The sequence below is a fragment of the Malurus melanocephalus genome, unplaced genomic scaffold, assembly GCF_030028575.1.
Source record: "Malurus melanocephalus ecotype Western Australia unplaced genomic scaffold, MMel_1.1 scaffold_13, whole genome shotgun sequence".
NCBI lineage: Eukaryota > Metazoa > Chordata > Aves > Passeriformes > Maluridae > Malurus > Malurus melanocephalus.
This window is the reverse complement of record NW_026623245.1, coordinates 1,608,424-1,632,837: the sequence shown is the minus strand read 5'-3', so window position 1 is coordinate 1,632,837 and position 24,414 is coordinate 1,608,424. Positions and strand designations below refer to the sequence as shown.

Sequence of the window (24,414 nt, the reverse complement as noted above, 5' to 3'; positions counted from 1 at the left end):
GAGAACTCTTTCATCTGCAATAATGGAATAGTTTAATCCACCCTTGTTGTTTTTGAGCACAGTCCAAGTGTATTGGTCATCATGGGTGGGTGATCCTCACTTGGGCAGGCATGAACCAAAAAGCACAAGTTGTTAGACTTCTAGCATAAAATCACAAGAAAGCAACAGCAGGAAATGCTCTACTGAAAGTAAAAATAAGCTATTGCAATGGAAATCAAAAAGTTTATCATTATGACAACTCATATTTTGAAGCACTTGGAGACTTGCAGATGCATTGCCTTGAATTAGTGGATTGTAATTGACTCACTCCATTTTTGGCTCCAGCAAAAATAAAGCCAATAATACAAATTTTGAATTAATCTAGATCCATCAAAAGCATGGAATATTTTTCTTTTTGATGAGCAAGAAGATTAGCAGTTAACAATGCGGTTTTCTAATGGGGGATTAAAGTGCTCTTCCTTTTGAGAAACTTTGAGGACATACTAAGAAACACAAGGACATATATTATTGTCCATGGTTCTYGTTTTAAGGATACACGTTGAAGCAACCTTGGATAGAAAATCCTTTTGGGAATAGTTGTGGCCTTGTATCAGATAACACTGTTATCATATCAGCCATACCACTCTCACTTASAGTGATCATTTCAATTCCTGTATTACCAGACCAATGCTGTATGTATCACATTCATTTAATTCACCRTGGCTGTGGTTGGAGAATGAGGTGYGTCCATGTAACTCCAAAAGATCTKGGAATAAGGAGYSATTTCCCTTGTGCAATGCACCTCCCAGAGTGCTTGGTGTGTGCTGGAGAGGGAAGGAGCATCTSACACGAAGGGAGAGAGCAGSAGAGAGGAAGAAATGCATCAGCTCAAAGCTTCATTCATTTTTTTCYCCCTTCTCAGCTGCCTGCCACTCCCAAACATGTGGGAGATGTTCTGGTGCTGAAAGCTGTGGCTCACTCCTTTATTGAGCTATTCAGTGTGATAAGTCAATTTGGTTTGGACATACCAGAGACAATAGATAACTGTGACAGGGCAGGCTTACTTATTACAGCTTGTTAACTCTTTTCTGTTAATRGAAGGATGCTTTTCCTGTACCTTCATATTCCTGGAATCACCACAGTTGGGTAACTTGCCCAAATTCACAGAAGTTGCTCACACTTGCAGTCAAAAAACTCACACAATGAGTTACAGTGCATTCAATTTTCTTTTTGCACATTTACCACATCGATACTTTGCTTTACTTCTCTTGTGTTCTGCCATGACATCTTGGAGCAGTAAAAGATGAATCTACAAGGAACTTACTTTGCTGCACCCTCAGACTGGAGAGGGGAAACATTTCAGCACACCAAAGGAGTCGTGCCGTTTTTCAGGAAAATTTCATTAATTTAAACATTCTACCTCACCTATTTGCTTAAATGTAGGTCTTGGCTCTCACATCTCTTTTTCCTGTGCAAACAAGTATTTGTGCAGGTTAGCTTTGCTCAACTGTGAAAACTTGTTACCAGGGCAATCAGGCCAATACACCTCACATGAAAGGGGCAAAGGAAAATTTAAAAGGGAAAAACACAGCAATAAAGGTGGAATTTCTGGGCTGCTGCAGAGCTGTGCAGAATTAYAGAGGCTTCTCTCATGACACCACTGGACAGTGACAGCACTTGGAGTGAAGGTCTCTGCATTAGCAGGTTTTGCCACTCTAGGACTGGGAAATTTCTCCAGATAGTTCATCTCCTGATACCTCCTGCTCTGAGGTTATGTAACAGATTTTAAAGCTGGGCTCTACCACGTAAAGCACAATCTCCAAACACCAATGAGTTAAAAGTTGTCTGGGCATCCAGCCCAGATGAATAACATCCCAAATGTTGAAGGAAGTAGCAAGGGAAATAGAAAAGCCTTTGACAGAAATTGTTGATAGCTTGCTAAGGCTGGGGAAGGAACCAGGGAATTTGGGGGTTGCTAATGTTGTTCCTATGTGTAAGAAAGGATCAGGGAGGATCCAGGAAACGACATAGCAGTGAGCTTGGCTTCAGTTGCAAGAACAATACAAGAAACATAAATAGGGGACAGAATATTTAATTTGGTCAAATAAAGTAAGCCCATACTCATGGATGAACTATAGAGGTCTAATTTTTCTCCAGTATTTTATCTTCAGGTGGTTCTTTCTGCAAAATGCCAGTGTAAAACATCTTACAGACCCAGGAAAAGTTACTGAAGTGGGCAGAAAGGGAAAGGTTTGACAGAACCCTGAGGTTAAGTAAATCATCAGTGATGCTGCAGCACCATGCAGATCATTGTGTGTCTGATATCAGACTCTCTGGTGCCATTGCTGACATGGGAGGTGATGTTTGCACTTCAGATGAATCCATTAGAAAAATAGACCAAGTCATTTTCTGACCTCACTCACACTGAGAACTCGAAAAATTTAAACCCATTAACTAAAATATTTATGGTTTACATTCAAAACAAATTGAGAATAGGTTCGCTGGAATCCATGACAAGTGCAACACTGACATTGGTGGGATCATAATGGATTTAGATTTCTATGAACTATTCAGAAGCAGCTCCACTGGTGCTTCTCAGTGGGGACAGAAATAGGAATTTCAATCCTGTAAAATATTTTTTTTTCTTTTTTTTTTCTTTTTTTTTTATCTGGAGGGATATTATTATTGCTATGGACCAGAACAGAGAAAAGCAACCTAGAAGCATTTTGTTTGGACAGAGGAGAATGTACACAGAGAGCAGAAGATGTCAGTGAGCAGCAAGAAGCTGAGCACTTCAGTCAATTGAGTTAGTTAAGAAAACRTTTCTCCAACTCTGAGAACAACCTACAGGTATCTACTGGAAAGGAGAAAGGCTTTAAGTGGCTACAGTAAGACAAAAGTAGAGATRGATGGTATTTTTTCTCTAAAAGTTCAAAGCCCTGGTGAAATGCATCTTCTGGCCTTATGTGCTGCTTCTAATGATACAAAGCAAATTGCAGAGATTAAACTGTTGCATAAGAGAGCAAGCAGCATGAGTCAGGGGGTTTGGGAAAAGTGAGTCACAGCAGGAAGGGAACAGAGCCAGGTTTGTAGCTCAGAAAGAGAGACTAGTAAGAAAATTTTAAGGGTATAGATAAGAGCCTGAGAGAATGGGGTGCAGGAGAGAATCAGAAAAACTATCTCTAAAAGACGGAGCCATGCACAAAAGTTAGAGAAAGCTATTGCTAAAAAGCAGGTCAGGCAAAATTTTTTGTACACAACTGGTAGTTGAAATACAGAGCAGGCTGCCAAAGTCAGCAGTGGAAGGACAGAATTGTGTAAATCACTTCAAGAGGCAGTGCGGGCACATTTTTGGAAAATGAGGGAATCACTGGGTATAGCCAGTAGTGGGGCATATGGAATTAAAACTATGAAATGCAAGTTGATACATATTTGGAAGGAACACAGGAGTAAGCTCTGCTGCCCTCCATGGCTCTCACACAATGGTTGTAGCACCCTGCAACTTCAGGCACTTGCCTGTGCAAATCAGAGCATTCTCTCAACTTGCAGAGAGTTATGGATGAGAAACTCTTCCAGAAGGAATTTTCTAGAACAGCCCAGGAAATTGCTGCAAAAGGCAGTATTTATATTAGGATGAGTCACTGGGGTCTGATGGTCCTATTCACCACAGTACAGTGGAGGATTTCTATACACATTTCTGAAAGAGCAGTGTGGCTCACATGTCATTTAATTGAGATGTGGTCATGTTTTTAATTGTCATGTTCTTCCCCCCTCTTCTCCTTCAATTCTGATCATCAATTTAAGGATTTTATACAGCAACTTGGTAGAGGCCCACACCACCCAACCCATTCTGGGCAGAGCCATGTTTGACCAAGCACAAACCTGCAGGACAAATAGACTGAGATTAATTTAATTAAAGACTCATTAAATAATGATGCTTAATGGATCTGAATTCYGAGCACCTGAATTCTGTGCTTTGCAGTCCCCCAAGTCCTTGGCTTTGGAATGATCATATTCTTTTAGTGCAGTATTCAGTTTGTAACACTTAGAAGCAAGAGGCAGAAATTAAAGTACTCAATCCTAACCCATTTTGCAAATATTTTTTCTAACCAAAGTACAAATCCCCTATAAGTTTGATTTTGAGTGGCTTACTAAAAGACTACATAATTATCTGAGTTCAATTATTGCAAAGATCAAGACACTGAAGGTAACACAGCTCCATTTTCTAGTAAGATTGATCTGCGAAAGTGTTGTTAGAGACACCCAAGCTATTTCAAAGGAATTTTTCACCTATACAGGATGTAACTGTCCAGAGAAAAATTGTCTGGGAATAAAAATCTGAGCAACATCATTGATCAGACTCAGAGATATAGTGAGTTTAAGAATTAATGTCTATTTCACAGTATGCATGCATCAGTAATCAAATATTATTCAGGTTTTTTGGCTACCTAATGCAAAYTTACAGCTCTTGTTCATCTGTGGTGAACAGCACAAACTTTAGCAGTATTAGCTGAGGTTAGAAAATATAAACAAAAAGAGCAGATCACTTCCATTACTTGTTACGATGTAATTTGTATGATTACCTGGATGAATAAATGTTTGTGCAACATCTAGAAATGAAATTTAAATGAAGTGGATGAGGAATGATTTAGGAGTGTTTTAAGGTGTTTTCTTATCAAGCAAGGTACTAGCTTAAGGCAGAAACCTCAGCCATGGAATAAGCTGCTGAAACAGTTCTGGAGATGAACTTTATCATGATGACACTACATTTGGAAAAGAGGATGTAGAGGAAAGATGCTCAAGAATGAGCTTGTAAAAGCCCCATATTTTCTTTCTAGATCTGCTTCTTATACTGCACTCATCACTGTGGTATCTTGAGTGCTTTCCAGTAGTGCATTAAGCAACATGACAAACATCTGTCACATGTTTATTCTCTCACCCTCTCCCCAGAGGGGCAAGTGTGTGCAGTGGAGAGTCTTGTTTTAATTTTTTTAATTATTATAAATACACATGCACGTAACACATTATTAAACATTCATGCTAGAGAGGAAAGGTCAGATAAATTTGYCTTGCTCTCAGGATTAGAGCTTTGTGATGTTCCTGTATCACACCCTTGCCCCAGATTGCAGTGTCTTCTCTGAGGCTAAATCAYGGTCATGGGTGTCTGCACCAAACAGAAACGAAAAGTATGGAATCCCAATGCCCTCATTTACTGTTCACACTTAAATCCAGGGGTTCTGTCAAGAAAAATCAAATGGAATGAGAGGTAAAATTTAAGGAAGAATATGTGTTTCATATAACCCCCATGTCATTACCATATTATTCCATTTGATGCAGACTAAAAGCAGGAATTGATGGAACTTCAAAATCACTGTCAGAGAGCACTGTGTGAACCACAGTAAACTAGGAATTTCATAGATTGAAAAAATCTGATTTCAACTGGAAAAACCAGTTCCTAGAATAATGGGATGAAGACCTGGGAGCTACTCTTTTCCCTACAGGAGGGACATAACTGGGAAAACAGTGTCCTGGAGACTTGAGTTTGGTCAGACCCTGAAGAACTGGAGATAGACAATCTACCCAATTCAAGAGGCATGAACACATAGTGGGAATCCCAAATCGATATTAGCCTCACCAGTGTGAGATGGTGTCATTTCCCATAGTCTGTATATTGGTAAATAAATAACYCTGCCTCTGCCACCTCAGAGAGAAATGGAGCCACTCTGCCACATGCCTAGGAAACTCCAGTGTTGCTGTTGCTTCCTACCTGTGACTGCYACACCTCTGTTAATCCAATAACTTTCTGGACAGTTAGGAAACAGACTGTTTCTTTAATGGACAATGATCTGAGTCACAGTGAGTGCCAAGAGCTGGAGCCTCCTCTCTGGCCTCATTCAAAGGCAGCCAAATCCTCCAGTGCTCCTTTGTGTCCTGCATGAGGGCTGGGCTGTTCCTGGGATTGCACCAACACAGCTCGCTTTTGGCACTGCTTTTGACACTGAAATCTTCACCCATTTCCTCACCTCCGTATCAGCAGTAGGACACATCTGTAACTATTGCACTACTAGACATGTCAGCACTGAAACCTTTCCWGGTGCCCATTGTTCTCCTCCCACCATTTTTCCCTTAAACACAACCTTTAGGCCACCAGCCTTGCTCTACAACCACTGATTTCCTTGCTCAGGGGGGAGCAGGGCCACTCTAAGCACAGCAACCTTGTCACCCTTCCCCAGGGAAGGCAGGAGGCTCCTCTCCTGTCCACCCTCACTTCCTGCCTTTTATAAACCCAGATCTTGGCCATAACATCAAACCTTCCAAGGGTGTCCAGATTAAGAGGCAGCTAGCAAGCAATGMTTGGGAATAATAGTTTTTCTGTCCAACTGAACTTACCATCATGAACAGCCAAAGACCATGAGTGCATAAGTAAATCTATGAATCATTTTAGCTGGAGTAGCTTATTATTCAATGCATTTTAACTAATCCATCTTAAAAGCTARCTCATGTTTACTCATATACGAAATTTCTAAAGATCAAATAAACTTTCTTTGTTCCAGCACACTCAGCAACAAAAAGGATTGGAACTGTACAAGTATTTTATTTCCAGCTTTTRTAGAAACCAGGAGTACAAAGCTCATGAGGTCCTTGCAAAGACTTGCCTTGAGCTGCCCTGTGTTGGGGTGGCAAGAGGMAGTCAGTTGTAGTTCCCAAAAGATTTCACACCTGAAAACGTGCTTTTCAGAGTCAGGATACAGAGGTCAGCAAATCCKGGACCAGCACAGCAGCTTCAGCATTGACACTGCGCAGAAATGCAAAGAGCAGCCTAACATGGTTTCTCTGTCAGATAAAGGGAAGATATATGTAAAATATTTGGACATTTTGGGGAAAGGGTAAACATTGAGAATTAATTCAAACTGTTGATGGTTTATTTTTTATTGAATCTTGTGGTCACAATTGTTTTCATTTGTTATGAGAAAGAATCCATCAKTTTTTCCAAAGCACCACCCAGAATCTGCCACTGGTGATGTTCTAACATCCCCAGTGCCTACACAAATAGAGAGGTCAGCTGAGATTTGTAAACTAGAGATCATAAGTTTTAAGGAATTTGTTTATTCAGCCTGGAGTCTCCAAATTGTGTACGATGCCAAAATTAAAAAGTCATCTCACTTTACTGTGTCATGTTACAATAAAAAGCTCTCCAACATTTTGGATGTTCAGATGAGAAAGCAAATTGTAATTCATTTGTCAGCACATGCAGTCTAATTATAATTAAGTACCTCCAGCAGTCATAATGAGCAGGCAAAATGAAAATGCTGTTTTTATACTTGTATAAACCTGCATTCAGTGCAAGCTAAAAGCTGCCTGAATTACTCTGAAAAGTATCGGGCTAGAACTTGCATTTTTAGCTGTACTGTGCAAATACAAACATAAGTRAACTGTTTCCAGAGACTTGAACAGATTGACTGAATTAGGGGAATTTTCATGGGAATGACAAGAGGCAGATCTCTTCCTGATGAGAGGAACCACATACCAAGTTCCAAGTCCCTGTCCAAAGCATGGAGCATGGGAAGCATATAAAAGAGATCAGCGGAGTCCTTTCAGTACCAGCAAAACAATGTATTTCTATCTCCTTCTTGAGAGAGAGCTGAACTACATTTGCTGAAATTTTCTGGAGTAATTCAGCATGAAACATCCAACCAGCGTGGGAAAAAAAAAACCAAAGCAAAACAGGCAAATGATTCAAATATTCTAAAGCTGCAAGAGGTTTACAGAAATTTTAGACTGACAAGTACAAAATATTAATGGTACTTGAGAAATGAAATAATTTAGTTATTTAAATTATCATATCTGAAAATATCWACAAATGCAGTGTCTGAGAAAATGTTTCCAGATTTCTGATAGCTGCATGTGGAGTAAGTGTTGAGATGACATGTTAGGAGTGTACGTGAACTTTGCTGCCTTCATTTATAGGTAGCTTGAAGATGTGTAAAGCGTTTCCTCAGGCTAAATACTTCAAATAAATTTAATGACCAATATTGCCCTTGTTTTGTTTCTTATAAAGATATAGATGAATGTGCAACTGGAACCCACAATTGTAGAGCTGACCAGGTGTGTGTCAATTTRAGAGGGTCCTTCAGCTGCCAGTGCCCTCCAGGCTACCAGAAACGGGGGGACCAATGTGTTGGTAAGTGCTGCTTTACATTAAATGGTTTTCTTTCATTACCTTACAGTTGTAAACTTCATATTGGTCATAAAGCAGATGGGTCTGTGTGGTGTAAAACAGCTGTCTCACTTTGGAATGCAGTGGCATAGACACTTTACCACAATAATTAATCACYAACACATGGAACGAGGAGCTATTTTAAGGATAATCAACACTTGAATTTCACAAGCTGAGTTTTGCTAATAGTTCCCATTGTGTTGATTGTTTGTGTTGGGCCATTGCCCAGTGTCCCAGATATTGCCATGAATCCCCAGTGGCAGCAAAGCAAAGCACATCCTTCCCCTGAGYTTCAACTTTAGCTCTGTGGGACACAGCTCTCCCTCCCCCAGCCCCCATTCCTGCTCCAGGACTCAGCTTTATGAGCACAAATGAAAGAGATGGAAACTCTGAATGCAGGTACAGGAGATTTGCAGCCTCTAAAAAGCACCACGCTTTATTCTCCGTGCCAAGATAAGCTATCGACACCCTTGGGAGCTATGCAGGTATAGATTGGAATTAAATCCAAGCACGGGGTAAACACTGCATCTACCCTATCCCATCCTCAGGTGGGGACATCAAGCCAAAGTGCCATTACCCTGTTCCTTCAGCCTGTATTTAACACCTCTTTAATCACCATTTCAATGGATAAATTGTGCCTATAGACACTCTAGCCTTAAGTTTTTGGTTTGTCAGATAATAAAAACAACTTTGAAAGAAGAGAGTCAAATCTACACATCAGGAGACAGCCTCYTCTAAGACACTGCACTGGTTTTATGCAGCTTAGGAGGAAACGCTTTGGGGCTGGGTTTTTTTTCCTCAACAAAACTCGAGGTTTTCCTCTTCAGGGAACCTGCACTTCAAAGTGTATAAGAATTTTTAAATTTTCATTCTTCTTTTACTCTTCAAAATCCATGCTAAGACCACAGGTAGGAAACTGGGGAGATTTTATTACACACCTAGAATAACTTAAATTTCTGGGCATGGCTCTTTCCTCAGGATTCCAATCCAAGGGCTGTAGAAAGAAACCCAAAAATTCTTATCTCTTTCCTAAGAGATGTAGATCAGGCCCTCAGCTGTCAAATTGGTGTAAACACAGGTGCATCTGATTTCACTCAGTTCTCTGTGCAGGAGTAGGATGAGTAATTTGGAATGTAGGTAGAGGAACAGTTCTGGAAGGTCATAGATTTTTTTTTTCTTTTAATATTTGGGGTTTATTTAGATTTTTTTATAGCACGTAAATTMTATTACTGCCATGCAAAAGCACTTCTGATATCAAGACCCATGGTCCTTAATGAAAATCTGACTTGGAAACATGACAGAACCCAGAAGAAATAAAGGAGTGTGAGGCACCTTTATATCTAAAAATGAACACATTATGCATCTAAACCTATGCATGAAGATGTCTGGAAAGTGAAATTTTCTTTCTCCTATTTAGGTCAAAATCAAGAATAACACCTGTATTACATATTACACACKGACCAAAATTAGAAGTACATCCCAACAGTTAGTACTGTCAGCATTTCAGAATAAAGCCTGTCTTTGGGGATTTTATAACAACTTAGCCAGAAAATGTTCTTGGGGCCAGATCTTGATATAGGTTCTCCATATGGGAGGAAATGTTTCTCAAATTTGAAAGAAATTCTTCCAGACTGTTTTGGCTTGAAGGCAGAGGGAGAAAAAAAAAGGCACATTTTTAAAAATTGGTTGATTTTAATCTAAATTCACTAATAATTTTGGGGGCTTTTTTTTTTTTTTTTTAATTTGCTTGTTCACATATTGCCAAATGAAATTTGCTGAAATGCACGACTGCAGAGAGAATAAATTGTTCTCCAGCATTGTTTCGAGCAGATTTGGCCCAATTGATCAAATGAATCTCAGCCCTCAGATCTGCCCAGAGCTGATGTGCCTAATCCCACAAAGAAAATTCCCACTGAATAAAAGCCAGATCCTGGAAGCATTTATTTGTATAAATGCAGCAAAGCATTGTTCATACATCTATACTGTATAATCCTATTTTTTAAAAGTAACTTGTAAGAGCTTGGTCCTGTAAAAATCAAGTATGGAAATCTACTGAGCCTCCTTAATTTATTCCATTTCCACTTCCAAATTTCTCTCTGCAACAAGAGTTTCAGGGACAATTACTGCTGTATGTATAGCCAGGAATTTTCCAGCATAAGCCTTTTCATTCAGAATCATCCAAAACACTAAGATCACCCCCAAATTTGACAAGGCAAGGGTTAACCTCTAAAGATTATTTTTTCACTTGATATTAAAACAAACACTTTCGTCATTAAAAAGAAAAAAAAAAAAGTCTTGGCATCTTTTTAAACACATCTATGGTGGAAACAGCTGGAGGTAGGAAACTCAAGATCTGGCATGGATATGGGAAGTGCCTTTCTTTGTTCCAGTGAATACTGGTCTGATTTGTGTGAGTGTTGATCCTTTGAAATGTCCCATTGTGTACAAGGACAGAGCGCAGTGTGGATTTCTTCACCAAGCAGGCCACGGCAGGCCACGGCTCAAGGCAGCCACTGCACACACACACACAAATGATAATGGAATAATAAAACATGTTTTCCAGGCAAAAACAGAGCTACTATCTCCATCAGAATGCAGGGAAGCATTTTAGAATGCAGAGGGGTAAGAGAATGGGGCGGTGCACGTTTTGTGTGGTTGGCAGGTGAAACCCCTGCTCCAATGCACGCTAGGAATGCTTACTCTTGGAAAGGCAGCCTGCTCCACCYCAAAAGCAGGGCTGACCTGCAAGGAGAGGCTGTGGAAGGCACTCACAGCCCAAGATGCACAGCCAGGTGTGGTGCTGCTGCGGGGAAAAGTATCCAGGGCAGGCAGTGAGGGGAACAGGAGCGATGGGAGCCTCCTGGGGAGCAAGGCAGATACTGGGATCCCTGTGGAAGCACAACTACCTGTTTCCTTATCAGGCCCATTAATTCTCTATCTTTGCCATTCCCATGTAATTGCACAGAATATCTGGACTGTTCCTAATGGAGCTGGAAAGATTWAGTACATGCCAGGAGCACCACATGCGAGTTTTTGGGAAAAAAAGCTCCAARCTACTGGCTGTGTTGGTCAGCACCATGTCTGACCCTGAGGGATCCCGGTGGGAAAGCTGAACAAAACACTGAGTWTTACCTGCACAAAATAAAACAGACCAAGCCCTGCTGCAGGACTGAATCACTAAAGCAAAGCTGAAATGTGCAGGGAAGACAAGGAGCATAAAAGCTTGTTACAAAATAGTCMCTTATAGGAAAAATTAAATTGTATCTTGTTAATGTCCAAGGAAGCAGTCCCCAGCTCAGTGAAGCTTTTCCCCCACTGTTAATCAAGTGTAATTAACTTTGCTCAGACACGAGAGAGCAGCAGGGAAGTGCTGTGATTCCCTGGGAACTAACTGCTGTTTTTTGGTGCCCCAGATATCGACGAGTGCACCCTGCCCCCGTACTGCCACCACCGCTGTGTGAACACCCCCGGCTCCTACTACTGCCAGTGCAACGCTGGCTTCCAGCTGGCATCCAACAACCACACCTGTGTAGGTAAGGATTCCTCAGSCACACACAGCAGCTCCTTCAGACACAGAAACAGAAACACAGGACTGCCACAGTGGACACTTAGAGGAAATAAATAGCAACCAGTAAAAGACTGCACTGAGAGGTTCCTCTGCRAGTAATCTGAGAATTACAGGAGGGTTGAAGAAAAAATTGGAGCCTGCTTAAACACCTGTTATTTTGTTGGTATAGTAGACTTCCAAGGAGCATCTAGAGCCTTATATTCAGTATTTAACCTTAGATTTAATTACTCTTTCAGTTCTGCTTTATTATTGGCTTTCTTTATCTAATTCCCAGTTCACACAACAAAGGTCAGAACTAGAAATCAAAGGAATCAATACTGTACCTCTGCAGTTAAGTGTAATTATCCTCAGCACATGGTAAAGAAAGTCTCTATGCCACATTTGACTATCTAGAAAACATTAAAAATTGAAACAAAGATCACGACAAGTGACCTTTCAGCAGTGACACTGCCCTTAGAAATAAAACACTAAGGGAAGCTGCACGGTAAAACTTCAAGACATATGTCAAGTTTGAAATCATAAGTATTATATACATAGAAAAATCAGGCTGTGTTTTCCAGTTTCCACCACCCCTTCCAAGCATTTCCAGACCTCATCAGGTAYCCTGGTACACTGCACAGCTCTGAACTGAGATAGGAATTGCTTGGTTCTCACCAAATCAAAACAAAAATTGTCCATGGACACAACAGAACCGTGGGACAAAAGTCACTTATTTGTCCCTTTCTATGGCTCAGATGGAAGGTGAATTCTTTCAGCACTTCAATGAAACACCCATTCTCTGGCTTTCCAGCTTCCCAGCTTAAGCAGGCACATTCCTACCAGGAAAAGAGAAGCCAAGGAGAAAATCTGTAAAGTGATAGTTCCTGCATCAAGTCAAACTCTCACATCTGCCACAGTGACACTTGACAGCTATACCCATTAGATTTGTGTTACATCTTCTGCCTATATTGAAAGTGGGTTAATATTTCTTGGAAAATGAACAGAACTGGTGCTTTGGACACCTTATTCATTCCTCCTGGTAGAATTGGTGTGATGTACATCCTTTGTACTGTTGCCAGAAATTAAGTCAGAGGAAGAAAAAAAACCTTTGTGATGAGTTTTCCCCTGTTATCATTCATTTTTTAGGACTAGGAGGTTCCTCATGCAGAGAATTAATATTCTCTTCACTGGTTTCATTTTTCTGAATGCCTCATCTTTGTCAGTTTTTAGTTGTATCCATAAATTACAGTATTGCTGACATTTATAAGCCATGAACTCAAAGATTGTTTCCAAACACAGCTCTCTACTCATGGTTATATCTGATAAACACAAATATGAATGGCAAACATGCAGGAGGGAAATACAAGGGAAAACACTAAAATCTACAGACTGACAGAAGCAGCAGTTAATCAACTATCTGCGCAAAACAAGGGCTATAGATTCCAGAGATGATTAGACTTATATAAACTTCCCATTAAAAATTGCTTCTCTTTTCATACCAATGTCCTCAAAATGTTCTTGGGATGGGCAACACCATGGAAAATGTAGCACAGAAAAATACCTTCCCCCAATATGGTCTAGGCCTTAGAGCACTGCGGAACTCTACTGGCCTCAAAGGCCCATGTTATAATTGCAATGGAATTTAAAAGAACAAATTTTCAGAGTAATAAATAGCTCAAATAAATCTTAACCACTGCATGCTGAGAGGTCTTATCAGTATGTGTTCCTTATATCAATTATTTATAGAGACCTGGCATTTCATAGCTGAAAAAAAGGCACTGGAATGTGGAGTTTAATAGCCACATTAAACATTTTTGGGAGAATTCATCACACATTAGAACAACACTCATTCCTGGAAAAATACTGGTTTTTACATGGAATGTAAAGCACAGATCTTACATTGYCTCAGTGACTGCAGATCTACATTGACAGAGCCAACAGCTTCTGCTGAGCAATAGGCCCAGCCTAAGGACTAATTCACCGAGCCTAATTACCACCTACACAAGATAAATATCTATTTTTCCTTTCAGACATAAACGAATGTGATGCCAACAATCCATGTGCACAGCAATGCTACAATATMCTGGGTTCTTTCATTTGCCAATGTAATCCAGGTTTTGAGTTAAGCAGTGACAGAATCAACTGTGAAGGTAAGACTTTTTTTTTCTTATGTCTTGGAAGAACAATTTATTTGTTTATTTTGGTCTTCTCAGAAGCCTTTCTGGGAACTAAGGGACAGAATTGGAGATGCTCTGTGGTGTAGCCTTAAGGTACTTTTTTATGGTACAAATGGGGCTAATTCACACCTGAGTAGCTGCAGCTGCTTTCAGATACAGCTAGGAAGGAATATCTCCATAGCAAGTGCAAAACAAGTACAAGAGATTGCTGCACTTCAGATCCCAAGTGGGAACAATAAGATATCTGAACTTTGATTGCACAAACTCCCTGGAATTGTGGGTGGCCTAATGCTGATGACCACTAGATGAATCGGAAAGGAATGCACACCAAAAACAAGGGCATTTTGTGTGTTGTTAGGCTCCTCCAAATATAAAACCTCCCATTTCTGATTTTAAGGAGTGACAATCATGCTTCTGAGGTGCTTTGCAGCCTGTGTATACAAACAGCATGTCTCCYGATGATTATACAATCAACACTTTATTTCCTCTGCCAGAGCCTCCACAGGGGTCCCCTAATCTGTTTTGGGCACATGATGACCTCACCCTCAGAGCCCATGTCCTTTCTACCAGCCTTGGAGCCAGCGAGGTCCCTGCTTTAGCGCTGCCCTCCCAAACAAGCTGGAAGAGCTGTTACAGACGCTCCCTCTGCTAAGCCAAGCTGCTTAAGCTAATCCTATTTGAACAGAACAGGGAGCAGCAAGTATGCAGCCTCCAAGGACATCCCTGACCCCAGCCCAAGAGCTGGGCTCAGCTCTGAGGTAGTAGGAGGGAGCTCTGTGGCTCTGTGCTTTCCAAGCCAATCCCTACTCTTTAAAGGTTTAAATTCATTTCCTGTTGACGGCATACACGGTTCAGTTCTGTTTCACAGCAGGCTTCCCTCGTGAGGGACTGATGGTTACAMAAGGATAAAAAAGCAGGAGAATGGTATCCACTGATTATTATTGGAAGGCAAGAAAAGTATCTCTCTTTCCCAGAGAGATACTCCGTGACTGTAGGGCACAAGTACAAAGGCAACATTTTTGCCTTACTTACTAATCTCACAGCTGTGGGCTTTTTCCTCAAAGTCATCACATTTTGGAATACTACAAGTATACACAGTTTCAAGAGTTATTTTCCCAAACTTGTTTGGAAGTTAAACTTAGCTTCTGCTTTCTCAAATCCAAAATTCTCCTTCTGGAAGATTTATAATAAAACCCTAGAACTCACCCTTCTATTTGCAGCTTCAAGGCATTAAGCRGCACATTTCAGGTTTTTAATAAATTCTTTTTAGACAGATTTTTTTTCCAAGCATTTACCTATTATATTTAGTTCTGTAACAAAGTAAATTTTAAAAGCCAATATAGCATGAAGTTCTTTTGCTCTCTGCAGACACTGATGAATGCAGAACCTCAAGTTATTTATGTCAGTACCAGTGTGTCAATGAGCCAGGGAAATTCTCCTGTGTGTGCCCTGAAGGATACCAGGTAGTAGGAGGCAGGACATGTCAAGGTAAGTGCCCTCCCCTTGGCAGGCTCAGCCCTGTATTATTTACACCATTTCAGGCAAGGCTAGGAGTGYTTGCTAGCTAAATGGTTATATTTCATGACAGGATTACTTGCTGTTAGCAGAAGATATGTTGATAAAGCAGTTGATGATTCATTAARTATCTTTTAATCTCATTTGAATCCTTCAGCTCAAACTCCAAGTCCTTTGGATTCCTAGGACAAAATTTCCATTTTTGCAACCTGCAACCTGTAAAATTTGTCTTGGATGTCAAGGTAGTGGGTCTAAATTTGAGATAAACATCCCTGAATAAAATCAGACTCTTTTACAGACATGAAACATGGCTTTATATCATGTTTCTTTCCAGAGAGATTCCTAAATCCAGTCATAGTAGAAATTAAAGATATATTTCTTCTGATAACAGGAGAAAAAAAAATGSAAGCCTTCAGCAGCTTAGATAATTCATATGTAGAAAAATAAATGTTCTGGCCAGGTGCCACAAAGTRCCAGCATTTTCAAGTTTGTGGTTTTTCCTCAGTGGTGCTAAACATCTCTGCATCTTATTAAGAGAATATTGCAGAACAATATATTAAGTGCAAGAACTATTGCTTCTGTAATGCAGAACCTGATTTAAGAGTCAGTATTCTTAGAAACAAATAGGTGTGTTAGTTAGGGCCAGAAAATGTGGGAAAAAACCCTTTTATCAATATTTTGTTTGACAAAATCCTGATCAACTTCTTTCCCTTCTTAAGAATAGCAGCTGACACTGAGCACTGCGTGATAGTCAATTGAAGCACCTAAAAACCTGTTCGTATCTTCCAATAGCTTACATTTGAATAAAGCCTTTCTGTGCCTGTGTGAMATTCAGGAGACCATGTGGGCAGACAGTGGGGCTATGACACTAACAGGAAATAGAGCATTAAATACAGTGCAAGGCTGAGAGTCCCCATCTCCCTTCMGGGTTCTTTTCCCAGGCAAGAAAAAAAGCTCTACTTTGCACAATAAACAAGGTTTTGCTGTTTCTTCTAAAGCTATTTTGGCAAAAATGTAGCCATTAATGAAGCATTTTAGACCACGAAACCCAGGTTATTACAAATGAGAAGCTGCAAAAGGCAGACAATCACAATTCTTCCTTGAGAACTTTTTCCTCTGTCACCAGAACACCTTATGCTGTAAAATCATTCTTTGCTAATTATAAACTTGACAGCATTTCCACAGTTGTATTACATATGATTAATGTGCAACTAAAAACATTCAGTCTTGCTTAACACTCAATAAATACATTTATTCCACTTCTGCATAGAGAAACTTCATAGCCAGGTCCCAGAAAACAAGAAGAAAAGAATATGGAAGGCTGATGGCTTTCAACAGACAAGAAGGGATTTTTTTTGCAGTACCTTTGTAGCAACCCCAATTTTATCTGCTTTAACATATCCCCTTTTCCTCCCTTCTAGATATAAACGAGTGTGAGACCACTAATGAATGCAGAGAGGATGAAATCTGCTGGAATTACCATGGAGGGTTCCGTTGTTACCCCAGAAATCCTTGTCAAGAGCCCTATGTCCTTACCTCAGAGAAGTAAGGGAAAAATTCCTCTTGTGTTTTTAGGTTCATCCTCAATAGGGAACATGATGGAATAAAGCAGAAAATTATATTTTAATGTATTTTAATGTGTTTTTACCTCTGTTTGTGTGGCAGCCGCTGTGTGTGCCCSGTGTCCAACACCATTTGCCGGGAGYTGCCCTACTCAGTGGTGTACAAGTACATGAGCATCCGCTCCGACAGGACCGTACCCTCCGACATCTTCCAGATCCAGGCCACCACCATCTACCCCAATACCATCAACACTTTCAGGATCAAGTCTGGCAACGAGAACGGAGAGTTCTATCTGAGGGTGAGTATTGGGGGCAGTCTGATCCCGCCTCCAGTGCCTTGTCCTTGTGACAACCCCAAATGTCCCCATAAGGCTTTCACAACGTCCTGAAGTTAAGTGGCTTTTTGGTGCTTCCTTACTAAGTGTGCTTGATTTCAGGTTTTTAACAAGCCTTGTACTTTTCTACCTGAAAATAAATAAATTGTGACTCAAACTATTTCTTTCAAACTCAGGAATATTCAGCAATCTAGAGACACCTGTGTCAGATTCCCTGCCTTGCCCTCTCTGTACCAACATCCTAGATAAATCCCTTTAGGACACAATTACAGAAAGATTCCTTGCACAATTACCTTAATTACATTTCTCATTTTGCTAATGAGTAAGGAAATCAATAACAGAATTACAGAAATTTGTGCCCCATCCCAAGCTAAGTTCAGGTCATCTTACAATGGTTTTGTGGTGAGACTTAATTAAACCTTTATTTCCCATAGTAAAAACCAAGGAAGTTCAAATTACTTGGSATAGCACTATTTTCTGTTGGTGGGATCCATCCAAGTAGATACACATGAATGGGAGTGTCTAGAACATCTGCTTTTTAGGTTTTTTTGGTTTTAAAGAAATCTCATTTTCTTGAGCCCTTATCATACTGACAAATTCCTGGAAAATCCTCTTTCCTTCATATGTGGCTTTACACTCAGTAAAACAGAATCAGCACAAAGCGCCTCTATGAGAAATATAGTAATTAGAAGGTTTTAATGTTTAATTATTTTCCTTCATATCATCCTGATATGATTACAGGCTTTTGATAGTACATCCAACAAATGTACCAAGGCATTGCCATTTACATCATGTTTACCCGAGATGGGAACAGGGAACTACTTATCCATATATCATTTGTTCTGGCATAATAAATCCAGGATAGAGCATGGGATTATAGTTTACACATCAAAACCACATAACTACCCCCAAAATACAAACAGTTATTTGCTTAAAATAAAAATAAGATCAGTGCAGGTCCCACTTGACTTAGACCCCAGTGTGGCCTTCAGACTCTGAGTAACAATTCCCATCTCCTGTTGCCACCCAATGAGAAATCACAGTCCTTAAATAAGGAAGCACGTGTTTATTCCTGCCAGGGGATTGTGGTAAACAAARGCTTACTTGGCTTTTGTTATTCCTACTGTTTTTGTAAAATGGTGAGCTCCTGAGCATAGCAGATGGATTGGGTTCATCTGTGCACCCAACTCATGTGACACAGGGAGAGCATATTTGCAATAGGCAAAGGGAAAGACAGAGTTTGCCCTTTTAGCACCACTTGGAAATTACAAAGCTTCCTGACAAATCAGCAGTGGAACACCAACAAGGCTTGTCAGTGTTCCCCAGCAGCACAATCCCAGACTGGGAAAAGTAAAAAGCAGGCAGCTGGAGTGGGGGGTGGTAGTGGTGTGTTTGTGTGTGTGTGTGTGTGTGTGTGTGTGTGTGTGTGTCAATAGGTACACACCAGTTGCAAAAATTCCCAGTGTTTACAAGGACAGCACAACTTCTAGAGTACAAGCCATGAGACACACTTTGAGTTTCCCTCTGCTGAACATGCTACATCCCTATTAAAAACACTAGGGCTCTTGTTTTACCTATTCTCACTTTTAAAAGCTGGTAGATGGGGATAAAAACAAAGACCTTCCTGGGACAGATTACCACTTCCCASGTCCTTTGGGAGTCAGCATAACCAGGAACAGATTTTGCAGGGTAGTTTATTCCTCTGGGGGTCAGTCAGGGAAGTTTTCCATGCAGTGAAGCCAGGTGTGAGCTTAGTCATGGCCATTTAGAAGTGTTAAGAGAGGCTTTGCCTTGCACATGCCTGTGCTGAGGGAGAGCCTTGCACAGTGAGGTAACACAGCAGCACTGGTGCCGCTGGGGAGTTGTGGTGGATTTGACTGAGCTGGGTTTTGTTGTGTTGTTGTTACAGCAAACCAGCGCCGTGAGCGCCATGCTGGTGCTGGTGAAGTCCCTCTCAGGACCCAGGGAGCACATTGTGGACCTGGAGATGCTGACAGTGAACAGCCTGAATTACCGTACGAGCTCAGTGCTGAGGTTAACAATCATAGTGGGACCTTATGCCTTTTAGTGGTTTGCAATAACTCTCCACTGGCACTCACAGCAGCCAAAGAATATTATCGGAAAGAAAGCACTTACTATTTTTATTTATAGATTTTGCTCTCTTTAAAAAAAATGTTTAGTATGTTTAGAATGTTTTATTCACACATTACACCTGTAATTCCAAATTAGTAGAAGTGTTCCATAGTATAACATGGGCATTGTCACTTTCTGTATAAAGATTTAAATCTCTTTTTATTACCTTCCTTGGACTAGATACATACTACGCTTTTATATGAGAACTGTACGTTCATACTATCCTGTAAAACTTCACACACCTTTCCTAGCCAAATAGGTCATGCAATTTAAGTGATCTTCTGTTTTGTTTTTATTTTAAATTCTAATGCAGCTACACTGAATCTCAAAAAAGAAAAAAATTATGTAGTACAAATGATACACAAAGTAAGGATTATCTGATAAGCTAAAATATATTTCTTCTTTCTAACTATTTTGTAACAAAAGGTAACAGTCAATAAAAATCTATTTCTKTAGACATTTATGTGCTATCACAGTTGGTTTTTCTAATCTGGGTTGGAGGTAAAGTTACATTGTAAGAAATGCTTTGCATCAGGTTTTTGTATGCAGATTGTGTTAACCATACCATRGAATAACATTACGCTCTCTCCAAGAAAAATAGACCATAGGAAGAACATTTCTCTAACAAAGAAAGAAACTCCAAATGGAAAATTGCCAGACAGGGCACAAATGTCCCTGAGAACACTCCTGAGAACACTGTTGGTAGTTACTGGATAGAAGGATGAAGYATTTTCAGACTGAAGTTAACATACTATTTTTCCAGAAATATTATGTTGTATACTAAGAATTGAGTGCATTTTCTTATTAAGTTATATCATTTTCAGGCACTCGGTCCTGTTCCTGCTCTTGCTACTCAGATGTATCATGTACAGTGTTCATAAAATTTATTTCTAATTCAAGAACTAATAACATCTTTTGTAATATGTAAAATCTTGTTTCTTGTTTAAAATGTAGTAGTTAATCCTTTGATGTACAAAATTTTTAATAAAGATCTCTTACCATATTGTATTTGGTCTATTTTGAGATAGTTTGTAACTACTGCCATTATTGTCACGTGSTGTGGGAGTTGGCAAAGCCAGTTTGAGGTCTGCAGAGTCAGAGAGAGCCAGATCTCAGCCCATACAGGACTAGTTCTTGGAAGACTAAAAACACAAATCCTTTGTAGAAGGACAAGCCTGCTGCCTGCTGAGATTTAGTTTTACTGACAGTAAAAGTTCGCTCCAGAACATAACTTAGAACAGGCCATAATCACTGTGGCTGAGGGCAACACATCCCCCATGCTCAGGCAGACTGCGGAGCGGGACCCCATTAACCAATGATCATTCCTTCAGGAAGACATTTGTGGCTTTAAACAAATACTTCATCTGCCAAAAGGGTCGGAGCACATGGCTGTTGCACAGGCCAGAAAATGTGATGGGTCACATTCTCTTTGCCTGGAGCAGTGGAGCAGTGGAGTGAGACCCCAGGCACCCCTCATCCTTCCCCAGGCTCCCCTGCTCACCAGGGGGAGCTCACCAGGACAAATCCAGTTGCTCTGCAATGGGATTTAATGGGGTCTGCCATGGTGAAAAGTTTCTGAAACAGCGTTTGGCTTCCAGGGAGCTCGCTCATCTCCCCAGAGAGATTCCTCCCCATTCATCATTACAAATTCACACAGTCTGAAAGGCAACTGCTCATTTCAAACACTGAGCAAAATGCCCCCAGCCTCCTGCTCCTCCATGCAATTCCTGTGGCAGGCAGGATATGCTCACCTCCACGCTACTTTTAATTAACTTTTTCTCTCAGTGTAAGCTGCTCCCATAAACAAGTTGTGCTGCCCCTCAGGCATCCCCCTCCCAGCCCCAGCATCAGCACTGTTCTCCGACTTTTTAACTTCCAAATTGTTGTCCACTCCAACAAAATCAATTTTGGCGCTTATAAGTTTAAGATGGGCAGTTCTCTCTTGATAGGCGCCCAGAAGAGGCTCAAGTGGCTTTTCCTCCTTAAGATCTCAGACTTGAAGGGCACCAGGCTGGTCCCTGTTGCAAATTAAGAAATCACAAATCATCCCAGAAGTCCCCAGGCTGCCAGGCTCTGCCCTAAGGATTTACACTACCTTCATGCTCTGCCAATTTTTACATCGCCAGCACTTTTAAGCCTTTCTTTAAAACCTCTGCTCCTCTGACAGTGACCCAAAATTGATCATTATWTAAAAATATATTTATACACCACTCAAACTGCAGGAGCAGCAGACAGTTGTACCTCACATGTGTCCAAGCCATCATCAGYCTGCACACCTCACTGTGCTCAGATACTTGGCCTAATCCATTGTATTTACACACAAGCTCTCCTGTCAACCCTGCTCCCTGTCTGTTTGCAATATCCAGGTGTTGTCCACTGAGAGCCCAATCAGGCCAAGTCAGAGTTGTCACACAGCTCAGGAGTGCACGCCCAGTCTCTTGTCACTATTCTGCTGCAGGCTGGTTGAGCCTGAAGGCGGTCACTGGGTGTGGGCAGTACTTCCACAAGGACCAAGAGCTGGAATAACATCAGCCCCTCCAAACCAAAACAGGAGCAGAGCTGAGCTGTGCAGAAACTGGCAGGGGGTGATTGGTTTTGTTTTGGRTAGGGGTGGGGTACTTGACTGAGCCTGAAAGAAGCCCACAGTCAGAATGAGAAGATGGTTCAGTGCCTGAACAAGGAGAGCTTTTGTACACCAAAAGACCTGCATGATTTTAGGAGGGAAATCTGCAGGTTCTCCAGTCCTTCAGGCAAGCAGAGCTTCACCTGTTCCCTGCAAATTATACAGAACTGCAGCAAACACCCAACAACTGTTTGAAAAGCTGCTTGGATTATAAGGGACATTGAAATCCCAAAAAATTATTTGAGAGCAAAGTGTTTCTCAGCCCTCTCTGTATCCCACTGACACGACCATTACCAACAGCACACTACAGGAAGGATTCTCATATAAATCAGTCAGTGTTGGAGAAGAATCTAAATCAGGATCATATGCAAAGTTTAGTATCTTCTCAGAAACAGAAAACAGGGAGAAAAGGGAGAAAAAAATAGGACTGAGTAAACAGAACTTAGGGAAATAAAAATGCAAGTTCATTCACTTCCCCAGGACCACCTGAACACAGTGCAGTGGGATTATTTTGCTTGGAAGGCTCACAAATGCAAGTTTGTTGTTGAATCCTGTTTCCATGGCTGCAAAGAGTTGCTTGTGTTTTGAACGATCATCTGTGTTTCTAACTTTATAATTCTCCTATTAAAATATAGAACAGCTGCTGCCCCAGTCAGCTGTTCAGCATATGGAGCCCACCAGGGACAAAGCCCACTGTTAACACGAAGAATTATTTTTAACGCCCTCACATATCTAAACCTCCCCATCATCTCAGCAAAATGGCACAATTCCACACTTCCCAGCTGGGGGAACACCTGCGTCATGCAAAACTGAACTGGGCTGCATCTGCTACAAAACCCAATTTTATTTCATCTGGCCAGCAGAAAAAAGTGATCAGCCTCAATGAACAGGGCAAAAAGTTAACTGTGTTTTATATCTAGGGAAAAGCAGATGTGCAGTTAAGATGTTTATACAGCAAACATTTCTGTATATATTAGGAGGAAAGAGAGCTGTTTAATAAAACAGGGTTAGGTTAGAGCTGCCAAAGCAAATTTGAAGGGCAGTACAACAGCTTTTGTAATTTTTTCATGGGAAAAGATACGGTCCTCTTTTATATTGATATTGATTATGTGTATTGAACAAGTAATTTTTTCAAGTAAGTAACCTCAAACTAAACTCTTTAAAGCCTCACACTTACTGTGTGTATTTGCTCAGAAGAAAAAGCTGCAAACTTCATGTCATAGCAATATGACAAAGAAGCATTGAAGGCAGCCCCCGATTTATTCTCTGGTATATATCAGCCATCACCTTGTTACTGGTTGAGGGGCCAAGACACCCAGCAATGCTTCCTGCAGACCGAAATACTGGAATTAGGTGAGCTTCAGGTTTTGTTTGCAAACACATTCACTCCATGTCAGTCACATGCTGTTTCTCTTGAGATAAATTATTTTGCTTGCTGATCCAGAATCCCAACAGTCCCAGAAGAAAGACCAGCACTCTGCATCCCTGTTCCCTCATAGAAATGCATCTGGATAATTAATATTTTTAAATGTTAACAATATTTCTGTAACTTCTACATAACCACACAGTACATGTATATATTCAAACAGGATAAACATTCATAGGTGCAGCTCTTGCCCTGTGAATACACACTGTGCTGCACCTCATTGCAATTGCTGTAATAAAACATTCATTTTTTTCTCTCCCCCCCCAATGCTTAAGACACCCCCTAAAGCTTCTGCAGGTCCTCAAAAACTCCCAAAGCAAAGGCATGCCACATCCCCATCCATATACTGAAGAACAAGCACACAGAAAGGCTTTCAAATTGAGCAGCCCGACAGCTGGGTTGACAAAAGCAATATATTCATGCTTTTAAATTCTGAAACCACAGCCATGGAAGTTACACAGACACCTCAAGGTTTAAATCCTGTCAGTGTCACTCCAGAAACATCTGAACCTGAGACCACCTACTCTGGAGGGCCACATTTTCTTCTTGCACTTGACATGTTTCTGGAATATTTCTGTGCAATGTACAGGAATGTTTCCTATGCAGAATATATACAACAAACACCCAAGTGGGAAGTCAAAAGAGCAAAATTCCTGCAGGCGGCATGGAAACTAGGAAAACAAACAACTTTTGGAAGCTCAGAGCAAGGGCTGCAGAGGGGAAGCCAACATACCAAAACAGCAGGGTAAAAGGCATTATTAAAATCAGTAAGTCATTCTCTGAGAAGCTGAGGTTGTACATGAACAAGGCAAATGGAAAAGTTCCTGAGCTCTGGAAGGTCACACGTGAAAACAAACACGGCAGGCCAAAGGAGCAGCYTGCAAATGCCTGCACTGACA

General features: G+C 40.7%; 1 protein-coding gene across 2 annotated transcripts in view; it reads left to right on the top strand.

The window, feature by feature from the left end:
• Positions 1–19,509, top strand: part of EFEMP1 (EGF containing fibulin extracellular matrix protein 1) — a 45,023-nt gene extending 25,514 nt beyond the window's left edge. For both annotated transcript variants that reach the window (XM_057382303.1, XM_057382311.1), the window contains exons 5-11: positions 8,039–8,161; positions 11,611–11,730; positions 13,775–13,894; positions 15,290–15,409; positions 16,858–16,981; positions 17,102–17,297; positions 19,243–19,509. In XM_057382303.1, the coding sequence (XP_057238286.1) occupies positions 8,039–8,161; positions 11,611–11,730; positions 13,775–13,894; positions 15,290–15,409; positions 16,858–16,981; positions 17,102–17,297; positions 19,243–19,401 (962 nt within the window). In that variant the 3' untranslated portion in view covers positions 19,402–19,509. The remainder of the gene's footprint in view (positions 1–8,038; positions 8,162–11,610; positions 11,731–13,774; positions 13,895–15,289; positions 15,410–16,857; positions 16,982–17,101; positions 17,298–19,242) is intronic.
• Positions 19,510–24,414: the final 4,905 nt, after the last annotated feature.